The following is a 17809-nucleotide window of genomic DNA, read 5'->3' on the forward strand; positions in this document are numbered from 1 at the left end:
CTATTTAAGATATATATATATATATATATATATATATATATATATATATATATATATATATATATATATATATATATGACAATGTCAGACCAAATTGGTCTGACATTGTCACATTCTTAATCACGTGTTTATTTTCGTGATATACACACACACATATATATATATATATATATATATATATATATATATATATATATATATATATATATATATATATATATATATATCTTATTTTATCATATTTATAGCTGCAAATTTATATTTATATGTTTGTTTTTATTTTTTTCTTGTTTATTTCCAAAGTTTTCTTAATTATTATTATTAGCAGTAGAAGTTGTATTTTAATTATATTTATATCATATTTTTGTTTTATTCAGTACAACTGAATTATTTTTCTGTTTATTTCTGTCTTTTTTTTTCATCATCTCAACATTTTTGTGATACTGCTTCTCTTATCTCTCTTTCTCTCTCTCTTTACTCATTTTTTCTCTTGTTCTCTTCTCTTTCTAAATCCTGTTCTCATTTCTTTCTTCTACTTATTTTCATGTCCTCTGTACTCTGCTTTTTTTTCTCTTTCTCTTCTATTTTCTCCAGTTTGGTTTTTCTATTATTTTTATAAAGTGCACCACTGTGGTTCTTGCCATCTTCCCCCCCTTACACTCTCTCTTACTCTCCCTCACTTTCCTTCTTTCACTCTCCCCCATTTTCCTTCTTTCACTCTTCAGTGTTCCTTAATTTTATCCTATCTCTCCCTAGGCCCAACTATGACTTTAAATTCTTCCTTCTCCTTCAAGAGAAGAAAGAATTACACAGCACACCACCGTAGTACAGTTCAAGAAAGTACACATTAGAACATGATTTATGACACTTACACCCATCCTCCCCATAAATGGAGCCTATTGTTTGTGTCACATTTTAGAAATCAGACACGATGAGATAGGCTATTGGCGCCGCGTTGCAAGCCTATTCACCGTGCATGAACACGGTGATGTGTTCACCACATGACTATATCCTCATGTGAACATGACTATATCCTCTGCAGGCACTCGGCCTTCCGTTTTCTCTACTGACCTCCACACTCTCCCTACCCAAACTATCATCTTGTCTATCTGCTTCACCTTTCACCAGTTTCATTTGTCACTCACTCTCTACACTCTATCCCCCTTGAACTCCATTGTCCACCACTCTACCCCCTCCCCATCACACCATCAACCCAGGTAAGCCACCTACCCTGTTATCCCACTAAGAACAGAGAGAAGAGGAGGAAGCCGCCATGGCCCTATCCAAAGAAGCCAAGTTAATCCAACTTGCAGAAGCGTTGAAGCCAATGGTGCAGCAGCAGAAGCAGCAAAAGCAACAGCAGAAGGAACAGCAGCAGCAGCAGCAGCCGGGTGACGAGGACCCAGATGAAGAATACGTCACATGTCAGTCCGCCTCTCTAAATCTAATTAATATCTAATTCAAAATGCTAAATTGCTCTGCTGCATATAACGCTTGTACCGTCACTTTGGAGATTGATGGGCTCTCACACGCTGGAATTTGAGTTTATTGTATGCGCTTGTGTGTGTGTGTGGGGGGGGGGTGTACGTGAGCGCGGTTTTGTGTGTGTGTGTGTGTGTGTGTGTGTGTGTGTGTGTGTGTGTGTGTGTGTGTGTGTGTGTGGGTGTGTGTGTGTGTGTGTGTGTGTTTGTGTGTGGGGGGGGGTGTACGTGAGCGCGGTTGTGTGTGTGTGTGTGTGTGTGTGTGTGTGTGTGTGTGTGTGTGTGTGTGTGTGTGTGTGTGTGTGTGTGTGTGTGTGTGTGTGTGGGTGTGTGTGCGTGTGTGTGTGTGTTTGTGTGTGGGGGGGTGTACGTGAGTGCGGTTGTGTGTGTGTGTGTGTGTGTGTGTGTGTGTGTGTGTGTGTGTGTGTGTGTGTGTGTGTGTGTGTGTGTGTGGGTGTGTGTGCGTGTGTGTGTGTGTTTGTGTGTGGGGGGGGGGTGTACGTGAGCGCGGTTGTGTGTGTGTGTGTGTGTGTGTGTGTGTGTGTGTGTGTGTGTGTGTGTGTGTACTCACCTAATTGTGCTTGCGGGGGTTGAGCTCTGGCTCTTTGGTCAGTGTGTGTATGTGTGTGTATGTGTGTGTGTGTGTGTGTGTGTGTGTGTGTGTGTGTGTGTGTGTGTGTGTGTGTGTGTGTGTGTGTGTGTGTGTGTGTGTTATATCAGAACTATCTGCTATACCACTCGCCTCGCCATAACTAATGCTAGTAACACATCAGTTCTTCAGTAGTATAACCCCACTAACATACCCGGGGTCAGGAATCATTCAAGCACCGACGCACCCACTAACGAAACCCGTACATCTCTCCTCCATCATGAGAGCTTAGTTAACATTTACCAAGCAGCTTTTGAGCACCGAAGCACCACGAGTTTCTCTATAACAATAATAACATTAGGTTGCTACGTTACGAAGCTCTCAAACGTGTTAAATACAGATTAAGCCACGATAAAGGATGTAAAGGTTTCGTAAAAGGGGACACTTTAATGTTTGAATAATCCTGGCCACGTTCCTTCCTGTAGGGTTACTAATATACCAATTCTTCAGTAGTATAACGCTTAAAAAGCATTATATTCTGTGTATTCACAAAATTCATTGTATTTTGTGTAATTCTCGTAACATCTAATTATTGTACACATAATCATACAGCCCGTCCTCCTAACGGTTCCCCAACGTCGAGAAACTGTCGTACTCAAGTGCCCCCTTAACCTAACTTACCAGAGAACCTAAAACAGAAAACGGGAGAGTAGGTCAATTTCCAGAGCCGCTTCTATTTTCTGGTATGACGGTTTTTTGGCCTTAGAGTGTACGTCAAAATGCGACGTGTTATTAGGAGGACGGGTTGAATTGTGAGCTAAGTATGTACTCAGTCATGAGATAAGTCTGCACTCAATCATGAGCTAAGTCTGCACACAATCATGAGCTAAGTCTGCCCACAATCATGAGCTAAGTCTTCCCACAATCATGAGCTAAGTCTTCCCACAATCATGAGCTAAGTCTGCACACAATCATGAGCTAAGTCTGCACACACTCATGAGCTAAGTCTGCCCACAATCATGAGCTAAGTCTTCCCACAATCATGAGCTAAGTCTGCACACAATCATGAGCTAAGTCTGCCCACAATCATGAGCTAAGTCTGCCCACAATCATGAGCAAAGTCTGCACACAATCATGAGCTAAGTCTGCCCACAATCATGAGCTAAGTCTGCCCACAATCATGAGCTAAATCTGCCCACAATCATGAGCTAAGTCTGCCCACAATCATGAACTAAGTCTGCCCACAATCATGAGCAAAGTCTGCCCACAATCATGAGCTAAATCTGCCCACAATCATGAGCTAAGTCTGCCCACAATCATGAACTAAGTCTGCCCACAATCATGAGCTAAGTCTGCACACAATCATGAGCTAAGTCTGCCCACAATCATGAGCTAAGTCTTCCCACAATCATGAGCTAAGTCTTCCCACAATCATGAGCTAAGTCTGCCCACAATCATGAGCTAAGTCTTCCCACAATCATGAGCTAAGTCTGCACACAATCATGAGCTAAGTCTGCCCACAATCATGAGCTAAGTCTGCCCACAATCATGAGCAAAGTCTGCACACAATCATGAGCTAAGTCTGCCCACAATCATGAGCTAAGTCTGCCCACAATCATGAGCTAAATCTGCCCACAATCATGAGCTAAGTCTGCCCACAATCATGAACTAAGTCTGCCCACAATCATGAGCAAAGTCTGCCCACAATCATGAGCTAAATCTGCCCACAATCATGAGCTAAGTCTGCCCACAATCATGAACTAAGTCTGCCCACAATCATGAGCTAAATCTGCCCACAATCATGAGCTAAGTCTGCCCACAATCATGAGCTAAATCTGCCCACAATCATGAGCTAAGTCTGCCCACAATCATGAGCTAAATCTGCCCACAATCATGAGCTAAGTCTGCCCACAATCATGAGCTAAATCTGCCCACAATCATGAGCTAAGTCTGCCCACAATCATGAACTAAGTCTGCCCACAATCATGAGCAAAGTCTGCCCACAATCATGAGCTAAATCTGCCCACAATCATGAGCTAAGTCTGCCCACAATCATGAACTAAGTCTGCCCACAATCATGAGCTAAGTCTGCCCACAATCATGAGCTAAATCTGCCCACAATCATGAGCTAAGTCTGCCCACAATCATGAACTAAGTCTGCCCACAATCATGAGCAAAGTCTGCCCACAATCATGAGCTAAATCTGCCCACAATCATGAGCTAAGTCTGCCCACAATCATGAACTAAGTCTGCCCACAATCATGAGCTAAGTCTGCACACAATCATGAGCTAAGTCTGCCCACAATCATGAGCTAAGTCTTCCCACAATCATGAGCTAAGTCTTCCCACAATCATGAGCTAAGTCTGCCCACAATCATGAGCTAAGTCTTCCCACAATCATGAGCTAAGTCTGCACACAATCATGAGCTAAGTCTGCCCACAATCATGAGCTAAGTCTGCCCACAATCATGAGCTAAGTCTGCCCACAATCATGAGCAAAGTCTGCACACAATCATGAGCTAAGTCTGCCCACAATCATGAGCTAAGTCTGCCCACAATCATGAGCTAAATCTGCCCACAATCATGAGCTAAGTCTGCCCACAATCATGAACTAAGTCTGCCCACAATCATGAGCAAAGTCTGCCCACAATCATGAGCTAAATCTGCCCACAATCATGAGCTAAGTCTGCCCACAATCATGAACTAAGTCTGCCCACAATCATGAGCTAAATCTGCCCACAATCATGAGCTAAGTCTGCCCACAATCATGAGCTAAATCTGCCCACAATCATGAGCTAAGTCTGCCCACAATCATGAGCTAAATCTGCCCACAATCATGAGCTAAGTCTGCCCACAATCATGAGCTAAATCTGCCCACAATCATGAGCTAAGTCTGCCCACAATCATGAACTAAGTCTGCCCACAATCATGAGCAAAGTCTGCCCACAATCATGAGCTAAATCTGCCCACAATCATGAGCTAAGTCTGCCCACAATCATGAACTAAGTCTGCCCACAATCATGAGCTAAGTCTGCCCACAATCATGAGCTAAATCTGCCCACAATCATGAGCTAAGTCTGCCCACAATCATGAACTAAGTCTGCCCACAATCATGAGCAAAGTCTGCCCACAATCATGAGCTAAATCTGCCCACAATCATGAGCTAAGTCTGCCCACAATCATGAACTAAGTCTGCCCACAATCATGAGCTAAGTCTGCACACAATCATGAGCTAAGTCTGCCCACAATCATGAGCTAAGTCTTCCCACAATCATGAGCTAAGTCTTCCCACAATCATGAGCTAAGTCTGCCCACAATCATGAGCTAAGTCTTCCCACAATCATGAGCTAAGTCTGCACACAATCATGAGCTAAGTCTGCCCACAATCATGAGCTAAGTCTGCCCACAATCATGAGCTAAGTCTGCCCACAATCATGAACTAAGTCTTCATATAATTTCACCCCAAGTCAACCCGTCACACACTGTATCAACATACTAATCTCTACAACATCACGCTAACGATCCGTGAACACGCTAAAAGCCTCGTCGTATTTCAGTACGCGTGTGGTAGCTTGTCATAACGCTGCCATGACGTATGAACAACGTTAGTTATGGTATAGATAAAAACTTAATATCTGAATTATCGATATTTGTGCATGTGTATTTATTTTTAAATTAATATTTTTACTCTCACGATTATTAGCTATATTTTGTATGTTTAGTATTATTATTTATTTTAATATTTCTGTCTGTTATTATTTTTATTATTGCGCGCGCGTACACACACACACACACACACACACACACACACACACACACACACACACACACACACACACACACACACACACACAGGGGCCTAGCGGCTGCGTGAACAAAGGAGCATTTTCTTTCACCCCTGATGCCTCTGTTCACCAAAGGCATTAGGTGAACATGTGCATCTGGGATTAAATAGGTACCTGGGAGTTAGACAGCTGCTAGGGGCTGCTTCCTGTGGATGTGTGTGTGTGTGTGTGTGTGTATGTGTGTGTGTACTCACCTAGTTGTACTCACCTAGTTGTGTTTGCGGGGGTTGAGCTCTGGCTCTTTGGTCCCGCCTCTCAACCGTCAATCAACAGGTGTACAGATTCCTGAGCCTATCGGGCTCTGTCATATCTACACTTGAAACTGTGTATGGAGTCAGCCTCCACCACATCACCCCCTAATGCATTCCATTTGTCAACCACTCTGACACTAAAAAAGTTCTTTCTAATATCTCTGTGGCTCATTTGGGCACTCAGTTTCCACCTGTGTCCCCTTGTGCGTGTTCCCCTTGTGTTAAATAGACTGTCTTTATCTACCCTATCAATCCCCTTCAGAATCTTGAATGTGGTGATCATGTCCCCCCTAACTCTTCTGTCTTCCAGCGAAGTGAGGTTTAATTCCCGTAGTCTCTCCTCGTAGCTCATACCTCTCAGCTCGGGTACTAGTCTGGTGGCAAACCTTTGAATCTTTTCCAGTTTAGTCTTATCCTTGAAAAGGTTCAAAGGTTTGCCACCAGACTAGTACCCGAGCTGAGAGGTATGAGCTACGAGGAGAGACTACGGGAATTAAACCTCACTTCGCTGGAAGACAGAAGAGTTAGGGTGTGTGTGTGTGTGTGTGTGTGTGTGTGTGTGTGTGTGTGTGTGTGTGTGTGTGTGTGTGTGTGTGTGTGTGTGTGTGTGTGTGTGTGTGTTAGAAAGAAATATGTAGTTTGGACATAATAGAGGAAACAACTAAGGAACTAGATTGCTTAGAAAGACAATCTGTCTAATTTGACCAAGAGCTAATAGCTCGATTCTGCAGACACAAACAGTAAACACAAATAGTAAACACACACACATATACGAAAAAACTGCCAAAAACCTCAATAAAATTTAATTTCCAACAAAAAACAACTTCTGAAGCTGAACCTGTCGAGGCAAGTTTCGACAACTTCACAAGCAAGTTCCACAAGAACAACACCTACATCATCACTAACAACAACCACACACTTGCTACAACAACAACAACCAGGTTCACTGTATTCTATAATCAGCTGTGAAACTCAAAGACACAATATATGAAGCGCCGCTGACGAGACCCAACCTAACCTAACCTAACCTGCATGATGATCTTACTGCGTACGAGGTCGTAATTAATATTCAACGCCAATATTCATTATCAAGCCTCGCTCTTAACTTTTATAATGAGGCAATTTCAAGAGCAAGTAGGCAACACTGTACAACTGAGGTGTTGCCGCGCTTCCCTAGCGCTGATTGGTCACCGGGGGAGGCATCTTCACGCTCATTGGTCACCGGGGGAAGCATCTTCAAGCTGATTGGTCACCGGGGGAGGCATCTTCACGCTCATTGGTCACTAACGGAAGCATCTTCACGCTCATTGGTCACCGGGGGAGGCATCTTCACGCTCATTGGTCACCGGGGGAGGCATCTTCACGCTCATTGGTCACCGGGGGAGGCATCTTCACGCTCATTGGTCACCGGGGGAGGCATCTTCACGCTCATTGGTCACTAACGGAAGCCTCTTCACGCTCATTGGTCACTAACGGAAGCCTCTTCACGCTCATTGGTCACTAACGGAAGCATCTTCACGCTCATTGGTTAATCCTGGGCGAACCATAAAACTGGTGCCGGATTGTAGCCCTCTTCATTTGTTTTAGAAATGCGCATATTTTTACAGCGAATACAACTTTTAAGTACATTTCGCTGTAGGGTATAGGCCTATATATTTGCGGCGGGTGAACAGCGCTCGGGAGCCGTGGTCCTATGGGGCCGGGTTCGATTCCAGGTAGAAACAAATCGGCAGTTTCTCTCACCTGGTGCACCTGTTCACCTAGCAATAATAAAAGTATCTGGGAGTTAGGTAGATACTACGGGATGCATCCTGGGATGTGTGGGTGTGTTAGAGAGAAATATATGTAGTAGATATGATAGAGGAACGGACAGAGGACAGACAAGCAACGGTCAGAAAGGCGGGGTCCAAGAGCTAAGCAGCTCGATCCTGCAGGCACAAATAATACACACACACGCAGCGAAGTCACGTATTAAAGTATAGTAGCAGGATACACAGTGATATCACAGCAAGATATCAGCTGTGATATCTTGTGTGACCCCAGCTTCTCTCCAGCATGTGGTCGATCCATGTGGTCGATCCATGTGGTCGACCCATGTGGGCGACCCATGTGGGCGACCCAGCAGATCTTCCACAAACATTCTCGGGTAAGGGTTAGGTTCTGAAGTCAAAGTGTCTCACATTTCCCCACATCAAGTTACTGACAATTTGCTCCTGAACGACTGACATACTCCAGGTGTGAGGTCACTGTCAGCCTTCCTTGACAACAGCTACTGACCTTCCTCTTTTCTTCAGCAGATGTGACGCCATGCGGCAGTCCGACGCACGCCTGTTGCCTCGAGTCCCGACTGGATCCCAACTGCACTGGCTCCAAGAACCGCTCCTACTCCACCACCGCCCTCTACCAGGACGGAGCAAAGAGGTCGGCAGTCCGCGAGCGGCAGACTGTGTGCTCCCTGCACCCGTTGGGGGACTACGACGTCAACCATTTGGACCGAGTAGCTCGGGGCCTCCACGACACCCACCATAAGCCAGGGGCGTACTCAGACCGCTTAACCCGCCTCCAGAAGCTGCCCAACCAGCACGTGTGTGAGGTACTGTCTGACGACTGCACCCGGACGCAGAATGACACCTCTGACGGGCCTTGTCACCAGAAAGAAGACCATTTGGACTCTGAACTCTGTGAATGCCAGTGTAGTGAGAGTGCGCGTGTCAACGCTACTGAAACTCACGCGTTGTCCTCTAAACAAACAGAAATCAGAAATGACGATTCACATCCAGCCAATGCCAGTGTAGTGCAACAAAGACTCGGACTACGAGTGGCCACCTCGGACTATGAGAGCTCCGATTCGCCCAGCTCGATAGAGACGAGCGAGGAAGCTCTGGGTGTTGGCCGAGTGAGACTCGCGGCCGCGGCCGAGGTGGCCGATGCTGTGGTCGAGGAGCAGGAGGAGGAAGAAGAGAAGGTGGAGACCGAAGAACAAATGAGCCCAACGACCCAAGTCCCATTGAACGAGGTAAGAATATATCGAACTTTATGTTACATATCCCGAAACCCCCTATCACAATGACCTCATTGTGTGCAGATGGATGGTGTTGAGCACACACACACACACACACACACACACACACACACACACACACACACACACACACACACACACACACACACACAATAGGAGTGAGGGAACCATAAAGAGCCAACAAAGATGACTGGAGAGTGAGGAACAGAGCTGAACTAACGGGCCTCCTGACAAAGATGCAAATAAGCAGAACCCCAAACTAAGAAGGTCTCCAGGTTGGACCGGTGAAGAAGGAAGCTAAATCAGATGATAAACGTGGCCGTCTTCGACGTGGCAATTCTAGGTTAAAGAAAATCAACCTGAAACACTCTGAAGAGAATTTAAGTCACAATAACGTGGCTGAAACAAATAACCCAACTTCATAATGACTTGATAAGTTCAGGATCTCGGTGCAGGACTTGATAAGTGTCCTAGACTTGATATCAAGTTTTTATCAAGTCCAGGACTTGATAAGGAGGTCCAGAACGAACCGAAACCCTTTCATTCTAATGTGTGGGTTGGGTTATATGTTTCCAGCCATTTAATTGTGGCTGAAAACCACTTGGACTGGTCGGTAAAGGGGCGGCCTCGCTTCTTGCAAGTCGGCGTTCGATCCTCAAGTGATCCAACGGGTTGGGTACCATCCCTTCCCATCATATCCCAGCTCCGTGTCCATCTTATGCCTTCCAAGTAGTGTTTATAATCGAACTGGCTTAGCGCTTCTTTCAGACTGTCATCTTATCTCTCTCAAGTTACATTTGTGTGTAAATATTGCTGTTTCGAAAAAGGATTCATACGGACACTCTGTATATTGAAGAACATTCATATGGATACAGTGTATATTGATGATCATTCATACAGACACCATGTTTAGTGATGACCATTCATACAGCCACAACCCGGTCAATACACGCCTCTCCATCATATGTCAGGTTTCCATTGCCTGTTGATTCATCCAGGTGATGCACAATGAAATCACAACAACGTTAGGAATCTATGAATATTAATGCCCTAAGATGGAATCAAGAGGAGAGGGAGGAGGTGGGGGAGGGGTGGGACATCTATGTGTACAGGCTTCCTGTCCCCGCCAACGGGAATTATTATGATAATTTCGGGGTGGTATAACTCTCCTTTGTAACAGGTGGCTGAGGGCTCCAGAGGATCGCTGGCACTCGAGCAAGACGGAGCCATCTACAACCTCGACTATTTACAGGAGCACCCCCTCCTCAACCGCATCTCCGAGTGGGACTATCCCGTTTTCTCCCTCCTCGACGCGGCCGGCCAGCTCATCCTCAGCCAAGTGAGTGGTAGTGCCCAACCGCTCTCGCACATGACAGTACATATATGACTTATTGCTTCTAGTCACTACTTGGCTGATTAATAAGTACATATATGATATATGCCAAGACACTAGACCGTAGAGGATAGATCATCTGGAGTGTGAATGTGATGTGAATCCCCCGTGTGATTCGGGGGTCGTAGTCCTAAGGACCCGGGTTTGATTTCAGGCAGAGGCAGAAACAAATAGGGAGAGTTTTTGTTTACCTGATGACGCTGTTCACCTAGCAGTAAATAGGTACCTGTGAGTTAGACAGCTGCTACGGGCTTCATCCTGGGGATGTCTGAGAGAGAGAGAGAGAGAGAGAGAGAGAGAGAGAGAGAGAGAGAGAGAGAGAGAGAGAGAGAGAGAGAGAGAGAGAGAGGGAGAGAGGGAGAGAGGGAGAGAGAGAGAGAGAGAGAGAGAGAGAGAGAGAGAGAGAGAGAGAGAGAGAGAGAGAGAGAGAGAGAGAGAGAGAGAGAGAGAGAGAGAGAGAGAGAGAGTTGTAGCAGATATTATAGAAATAAAAATAGGTCGAGAGTCGGTACATTAGACAGCCGACTGTTAGCAAGGCGGGGCCCAAGAGCTAACAGCTAAATCTTATAGGCACAAATAGTAAATAATGCCGTGTTATCCCACATGTTCTCCCCAACAGCTGTGTTATCGGGTGTTTACGGAGGTGGGGCTGTTCGAGACCTTCAGGATCCCCACCAAGCAGTTCCTCAATTACTTCCACGCTCTCGAGCTGGGGTACAGAGACATACCTTGTGAGTATACCTCCCCTCTCCCTTCTTCATACCTTATTGGAACACCATAAAGGTGTTTAGTTAATATTTCACATAGAACAAGAGACAGTCATACATTATATTTGAGGCGCCGGATTGTCTGACACTTAGCAATTAAAAACTCGCACCTCTAGAGTCTTAATAACTACAAGTTGACCAGGGGATACAGTTGACTGTATGAACATCAGAGGTCCACGGTTGTTCAAAGTCCTACCAGCGAGCATCAGAAATATTACAGGAGCTACCGTGGACATCTTCAAGAGGAAACTAGATTGTTTCCTTCAAGGAGTGCCGGACCAACCGGGCTGTGGTGGGTATGTGGGCCTGCGGGCCGCTCTTGGGGAGTAGAAGGACTCCCAGAACCCCATCAACCAGGTATCAACCAGGGGTCAGGTCGTATAAATTGACCTTGCTTCTGCTAAGCTGATAATTGCAGACAGGTAGCCGGGTATGTATTTCAAACAAGCCGCCGTTTAAGGGGTAGTAGGTAGATGGCCTGGGGCTATCTACTTAGTAGACGGAGCTAGCTCCAAGGCTCCCCATAAATATCCATGGAACTGTACATTCGAGAGAGACGGCAGAGAGCAGACACAGAGGATTGAAGGAGCGAGTTCTCGAGGCTCCAGCTGCCAAACTGGCCTCTCCAGGCCAGAAAGGGGTCTCTGCCTGTCAACTGTAGACCCCCCCTCCCCCTTATCCAACTTAGGCTCAGAGGCTTAGTGAGTTGAACGTTAAGTTGATAAATTTGGTGTTTCCAACTGAAGGTGTTGTGTGATTTCAGGGGCAGAGATCCGTAGTGGTCTCAATGTCTTGTGTGGTGACTCACATTGTATATTAATCTTGACATAGTGAACATTAAGTTAAATTGCCTGAATTATGATACTTATCATGTTAAATATATACTTAATTAACTTACTTTTTAATCTGACTTTAATTGTGTTCCCTAGATCTTGGATTTTTCTGATATATTGCAAGCTAGAGTGTGGAGAACTCTGATCTTACTGGGTTTAAGATTATAATATACAGTTACATGCTAGCATTTGATAACAGCTTAAAGTACAGACAAGTTACATTTCTTGCCTTGGATGTACTGAGTTTAGAATGGAATGGTGAAAGCTACCCTTCTACCTTTTCTACTTTCTACTTCTCAAATCTCCTCCTTGATCTCAGTCTCTCCGCCTCTTTTTAAACTTTCCCTTGACCACTCCTCTCTCATTCCTCTCTACCTCCCACATCTCCCTACCTCTTACACCTCTCTACCTCCTTACTCCTCCCACCTCTCTATCTCCCTCACACATTTACTTATTATTCAGTTTCTTTCTACGTTATTCCTGATACGTTGCAATGGTGGCAGCGATGGGACGCAACTTGTGAGTTGCGTTCTAGATCCAGGACGCAACTCACAGGTTGCTTAATTTCAGGGTATCTATTTACTACTAGGTGAACAGAGGCATGAAGTAAACTAAGACCTCCCCCACCTCCCATTCCCCCGTGTGAGCTAAGACCCCCACCCACCCATCCCCCCGTGTGAACTAAGACCCCCACCCACCCATCCCCCCGTGTGAACTAAGACCCCCACCCACCCATCCCCCCGTGTGAACTAAGACCCCCACCCACCCATCCCCCGTGTGAACTAAGACCCCCACCCACCCATCCCCCCCCGTGTGAACTAAGACCCCCACCCACCCATCCCTCCGTGTGAACTAAGACCCCCACCCACCCATCCCTCCGTGTGAGCTAAGACTTTAGTGCCCACAGACCACAACGCGACCCACGCGTCAGACGTACTGCACGCCGTCTACTACCTCACCTCCCAGCCCATACCCGGCTTCATCATGCTGCCCCCGGACACTGACACCTCCAACAGGCACGGTAAGTATCCACTCCGCACTCCCCTCCCTCCCCTATCCAAGACCTCCGGCTTCCTGTCCCCGTCGAGGCCAATAGATAGATGGTCGTGGTAGGCATCCATCAGTCTCAGGAGATCGTAGAGTTGTGCTCTGGTTGTCGGTCTGGAATGGCCTCTCCAGGGCGCAAAGCCAGGGTAGGTTGATATGCGGGGGAGAAGCTGTCACCCATGCAGTAGGTCCCCCCTCTTTTCACTGTAGAAACTTAGACACGACTTTACTGTTCACCATTAATGGTATTACTGACAATTCCCTTTTTCCTTGACGGAGCTGAAGTATCCGTCAGAGATACTGTATAAAGAGACGTCAGCAGCCAGCCCTCAGAAGCAGACATCGAGTCGTCTTTAGAGACTACCAGAAGGTGACTTCGAATCCTCTTTAGGGATTCCAACAAGGCGACTATGAGTCCTCTTTAAAGACTTCCTAAAGGCGACTTCGAGTCCTCTTTAAAGACTTCCTAAAGGCGACTTCGAGTCCTCTTTAAAGACTTCCTAAAGGCGACTTCGAGTCCTCTTTAAAGACTTCCTAAAGGCGACTTCGAGTCCTCTTTAAAGACTTCCTAAAGGCGACTTCGAGTCCTCTTTAAAGACTTCCTAAAGGCGACTTCGAGTCCTCTTTAAAGACTTCCTAAAGGCGACTTCGAGTCCTCTTTAAAGACTTCCTAAAGGCGACTTCGAGTCCTCTTTAGGGACACTAACACATTCCAAATGAGTGTTCCTTTATTTGAACATTTCCTCCTGCTCGTTTGCTCATTATTGTATCAAAATCCGTTCCAACGCAGTAATAATCAGTACAACGGCGTCCTCGCCGTTATTCTTGCAGGTCACTGTTCGATCCCCTACAATCTGGTTTAAGTGGTAACGTTGCCTAAGTGGTTAGGCAACGCTCCTTCTATCCATCCTACCCCTGATCCTTGTCCTCGTATCCTTACAAAGTGCTATCCAGTGGTATAGGATAAGCTCTCTCCCTCCTGATAATTCCCTTACTGACATCATTTTTACTTGTTATAACTTTATCATTTTCATATTATTATTAATGTGACATTTGCTGATATTTTACGATTTGACTGTTTTCACTCATCGCATTATAAATGACTGCTATTTGAAATATATTATATTTTGTTGAATAAATGTTAATCCAAGGCACTGACCCTACTTGACCTTCCTGCTGGTGCTCCTGCAGACGAGGCGATGGGCTCGCCACGGCTGGTCCACCGTCAGAGCTTCACTGCTGAAGACACTTACGGCATCCTTGGCGCCAACCTGCCGGCGCTGGAGCTGATGGCGCTCTACACCGCGGCCGCCATGCACGACTTCGATCACCCGGGGCGAACCAACGCCTTCCTGGTCACTACTAACGCTCCGCAGGTCGGTGTTCCTCCTGCTGCTGCTGGTGGTGGTGGTGGTACTAACGCTCCACAGGACCCTCCTGCTGGTGGTACTAACGCTCCACAGGACCCTCCTGCTGGTGGTACTAACGCTCCACAGGATCCTCCTGCTGGTGGTACTAACGCTCCACAGGACCCTCCTGCTGGTGGTACTAACGCTCCACAGGACCCTCCTGCTGGTGGTAATAACGTTCCACAGGACTGTCTTTCCTGGCGGTAGTAAAATGCTCCACAGGACCCTCCTGCTGGTGGTAATAACGTTCCACAGGACTGTCTTTCCTGACGGTAGTAAAATGCTCCACAGGACCCTCCTGATGGCGGCACGAACATTCCACAGGACTGTCTCTCCTGATGGTGGGTCGTTTACAGGTGCATTAATTACACGTTTAGGAGAGGATGTTGGTTGTGCAGTTAGGACTATAGGATTCAAGCAAGTTCGTAAGAACTTGTTATCTGCAAAAGTTCAACAAGGTATAAGTGAACTCTTTTGTATTTCGTGTAACAGTCTTGTGCATTTCACCTTGGAAATGTTTTCTATTAAAGTGGTTTTTTCGCCTCTGATTAAACCATTTGGTCACTCCCCCCCCACACCATCACCCGGTCACTCCCCCCCACACCATCACCCGGTCACTCCCCCCCACACCATCACCCGGTCACTCCCCCCCACACCATCACCTGGTCACTCCCCCCCACACCATCACCCGGTCACTCCCCCCCACACCATCACCCGGTCACTCCCCCCCACACCATCACCTGGTCACTCCCCCCCACACCATTACCTGGTCACTCCCCCCCACACCATCACCCGGTCACTCCCCCCCACACCATCACCCGGTCACTCCCCCCCACACCATCACCTGGTCACTTCCCCACACCATCACCCGGTCACTCCCCCCCACACCATCATCCGGTCACTCCCCCCCACACCATCACCTGGTCACTTCCCCACACCATCACCCGGTCACTCCCCCACACCATCACCTTGGTGACCCTTCCTCAACACCCTTGGCCACCCCTACAATACAGCACCTGCCCACCACCCCCCACACCAACAACTTATCACCCGTGCTTCAGGCGGTGCTGTACAATGACCGGAGCGTGTTGGAGAACCACCACGCGGCGGCCGCCTGGTCGCTCTTCCTCTCCAAGCCCGAGTACAATTTCCTGACGCACCTCGACAGGGCTGAGTTCAAGAGGTTCAGGTTTCTCGTCATTGAGGCCATCCTCGCCACCGACCTCAAGAGGCACTTCGAGATCCTGGCTGAGTTTAATGCCAAGGTAAGAGCGCCATGGGGCACCATATTCTGTGTCTAGGATTAATGATTAGATGGAGGTCAAGAGTTAATGACGCGGGAGGAATGTTACACTTAGGTAATGGGTCAAATGATCAATGTACTCGAAGAGCATTGTTGATTATATTCCTTAAACTCCAAGGGTTTATAGCATTGTATTGGCCTGTATACTGGTGGGGTCCCCAGTCAAGTCCCAACACTTGAATAACTAAAATTTTAAATTGATAAATTGACCAACAAATGTGTAATGAGCTTCTTCCCTTGTTCTCAAATCACCTTCCACCACCATCTTTTTCCTTGGATTGGTTGATAGAGCGACGACCTCGCTTCTTGCAGGTCGGTGTTCGATCCCCGACGATTCAAGAAGTCGAGCACCGTTCCTTCCCTTCGTCCTCATAGCCCTTCCGTGTACTTAGCGCTTTCTCTCCATACTTATGCTATGTATGTTATCCTCCAGGCGAACGAGCCGGATGCGCCCGGCCTGGACTGGAACTCTGAGACAGACCGGATGCTGGCTCTAGAGATGTGTATCAAGCTGGCTGATATCAATGGGCCGTGTAAGGCCATTGACATACACACGCAGTGGACATCAAGAATCGCTGAGGAGTTCTACGAACAAGGTATATTGGCTTAACCAGGAGATTAAGAGGGATGTAGGGGAAAGGGGGCAAGTAGGCCTGACAGGGGTATGGTCAAATCGTACCCAGGCGTTTCGCACATAATTGGATCGTGATAAGCAAATTGATGATTGATAAAGATTAAGCCACCCAAGAGATGGCAATCCCAAGAGGAGGATTCTAATTGCTAAACTGTAAAATAACGTTAAGTTAGGCTTGATAAGGTTAGGTGTATTTTAATAACAAAAATAAATCATTTAGGAATCACGACCAGTGTTCGCTTGATCCTGCTAAAATTGGCCACTCGTTTTTTTTAAAGATTTCCCGTAATTTCAGCACTTGCAGACAAGGACATCATTTCATATATGAAAACTCCAGATTGTCATGTCCCCCTAGTGTGTATATGAAATGTTGCCACTGCCATAAATATTGCCAGAGGAGGCCTGGTCGACGACCGGGCCGCGGGGACCCTAAGCCCCGAAAACACCACAAGGTAAGGTGGTCTAAACTCAAACATAACTTCAGGGGACGAGGAGGCGGCGCTGGGGCTGCCCGTGTCACCATACATGGACCGGTCCAACCCGCAGCTCTCCAAGCTGCAGGAGTCCTTCATCAATCACCTGGTGGCGCCCCTCTGCAACGCCTACGGCGAGGCTGGCCTCATGCCCGGGGTGTGGCTGGAACCGGGCGAGGACGACGAGGTCGGCCATGAACTCAACCTCGAGATCAACAATGAGGACGTGGAGGAGGAGGAAGAGGACGAGGAGGACCCGGCCACCAGCGAGTCTGACACCGCCACGCACACCAGCGGCCGCACGCGCAAGATCTTCTGCCTCCAGACTCAACACCTTCAGGAGAACCACCAGTTTTGGGTCAACAAGATCAAGGTACGTAACTAATGGTAACGTCTTATCGCAGACATAATAGTAGGATAAGAAACCCACACTTATGTATTTATGTATAGTATGTAAAGATTTGAACTACACCAAGTCTTTCGCATTCTCCTGAGTGCATATCAAGGTCTGACTGAGTACATGATTCGGTCAAGACTTACATCTCAACGTCTGAGCTGCCTTTAAGTCTCCTCCAAACCATATACTCAAACCTTGATAATGCAGTCATATATCAATATATCCTATATTTTTTGTATCCTATATCAAAGTACGTTCTATAAATGGGCCCACATTTACAATCCCCTCTTCAGCTTGACATTACGTTCTTCAGTTTTAATGTTAAATACAGTCAGCCTCAGCCCCATAACCCAACAGGAAGCCTA

General features: G+C 46.8%; 1 protein-coding gene across 5 annotated transcripts in view; it reads left to right on the plus strand.

Annotated features, from left to right (window-relative positions):
- Positions 1 to 17809, plus strand: part of LOC123759027 (cGMP-inhibited 3',5'-cyclic phosphodiesterase 3B) — a 156713-nt gene that overhangs the window by 128137 nt on the left and 10767 nt on the right. For 2 of the 5 annotated variants that reach the window (XM_045743761.2, XM_045743764.2), the window contains 9 exons: positions 1248 to 1424; positions 8464 to 9182; positions 10369 to 10527; positions 11201 to 11312; positions 13089 to 13202; positions 14420 to 14604; positions 15699 to 15902; positions 16374 to 16536; positions 17059 to 17420. In XM_045743761.2, coding sequence (XP_045599717.2) covers positions 1248 to 1424; positions 8464 to 9182; positions 10369 to 10527; positions 11201 to 11312; positions 13089 to 13202; positions 14420 to 14604; positions 15699 to 15902; positions 16374 to 16536; positions 17059 to 17420 — 2195 coding nt within the window. Of the gene's footprint in view, positions 1 to 1247; positions 1425 to 8460; positions 9183 to 10368; positions 10528 to 11200; positions 11313 to 13088; positions 13203 to 14419; positions 14605 to 15698; positions 15903 to 16373; positions 16537 to 17058; positions 17421 to 17809 lie in introns of all 5 variants that reach the window. The other 3 variants (XM_045743765.2, XM_045743763.2, XM_045743762.2) reach the window with 3 other exon arrangements.

The sequence above is a fragment of the Procambarus clarkii genome, chromosome 15, assembly GCF_040958095.1.
Source record: "Procambarus clarkii isolate CNS0578487 chromosome 15, FALCON_Pclarkii_2.0, whole genome shotgun sequence".
NCBI classification, from domain to species: Eukaryota; Metazoa; Arthropoda; class Malacostraca; order Decapoda; family Cambaridae; genus Procambarus; species Procambarus clarkii.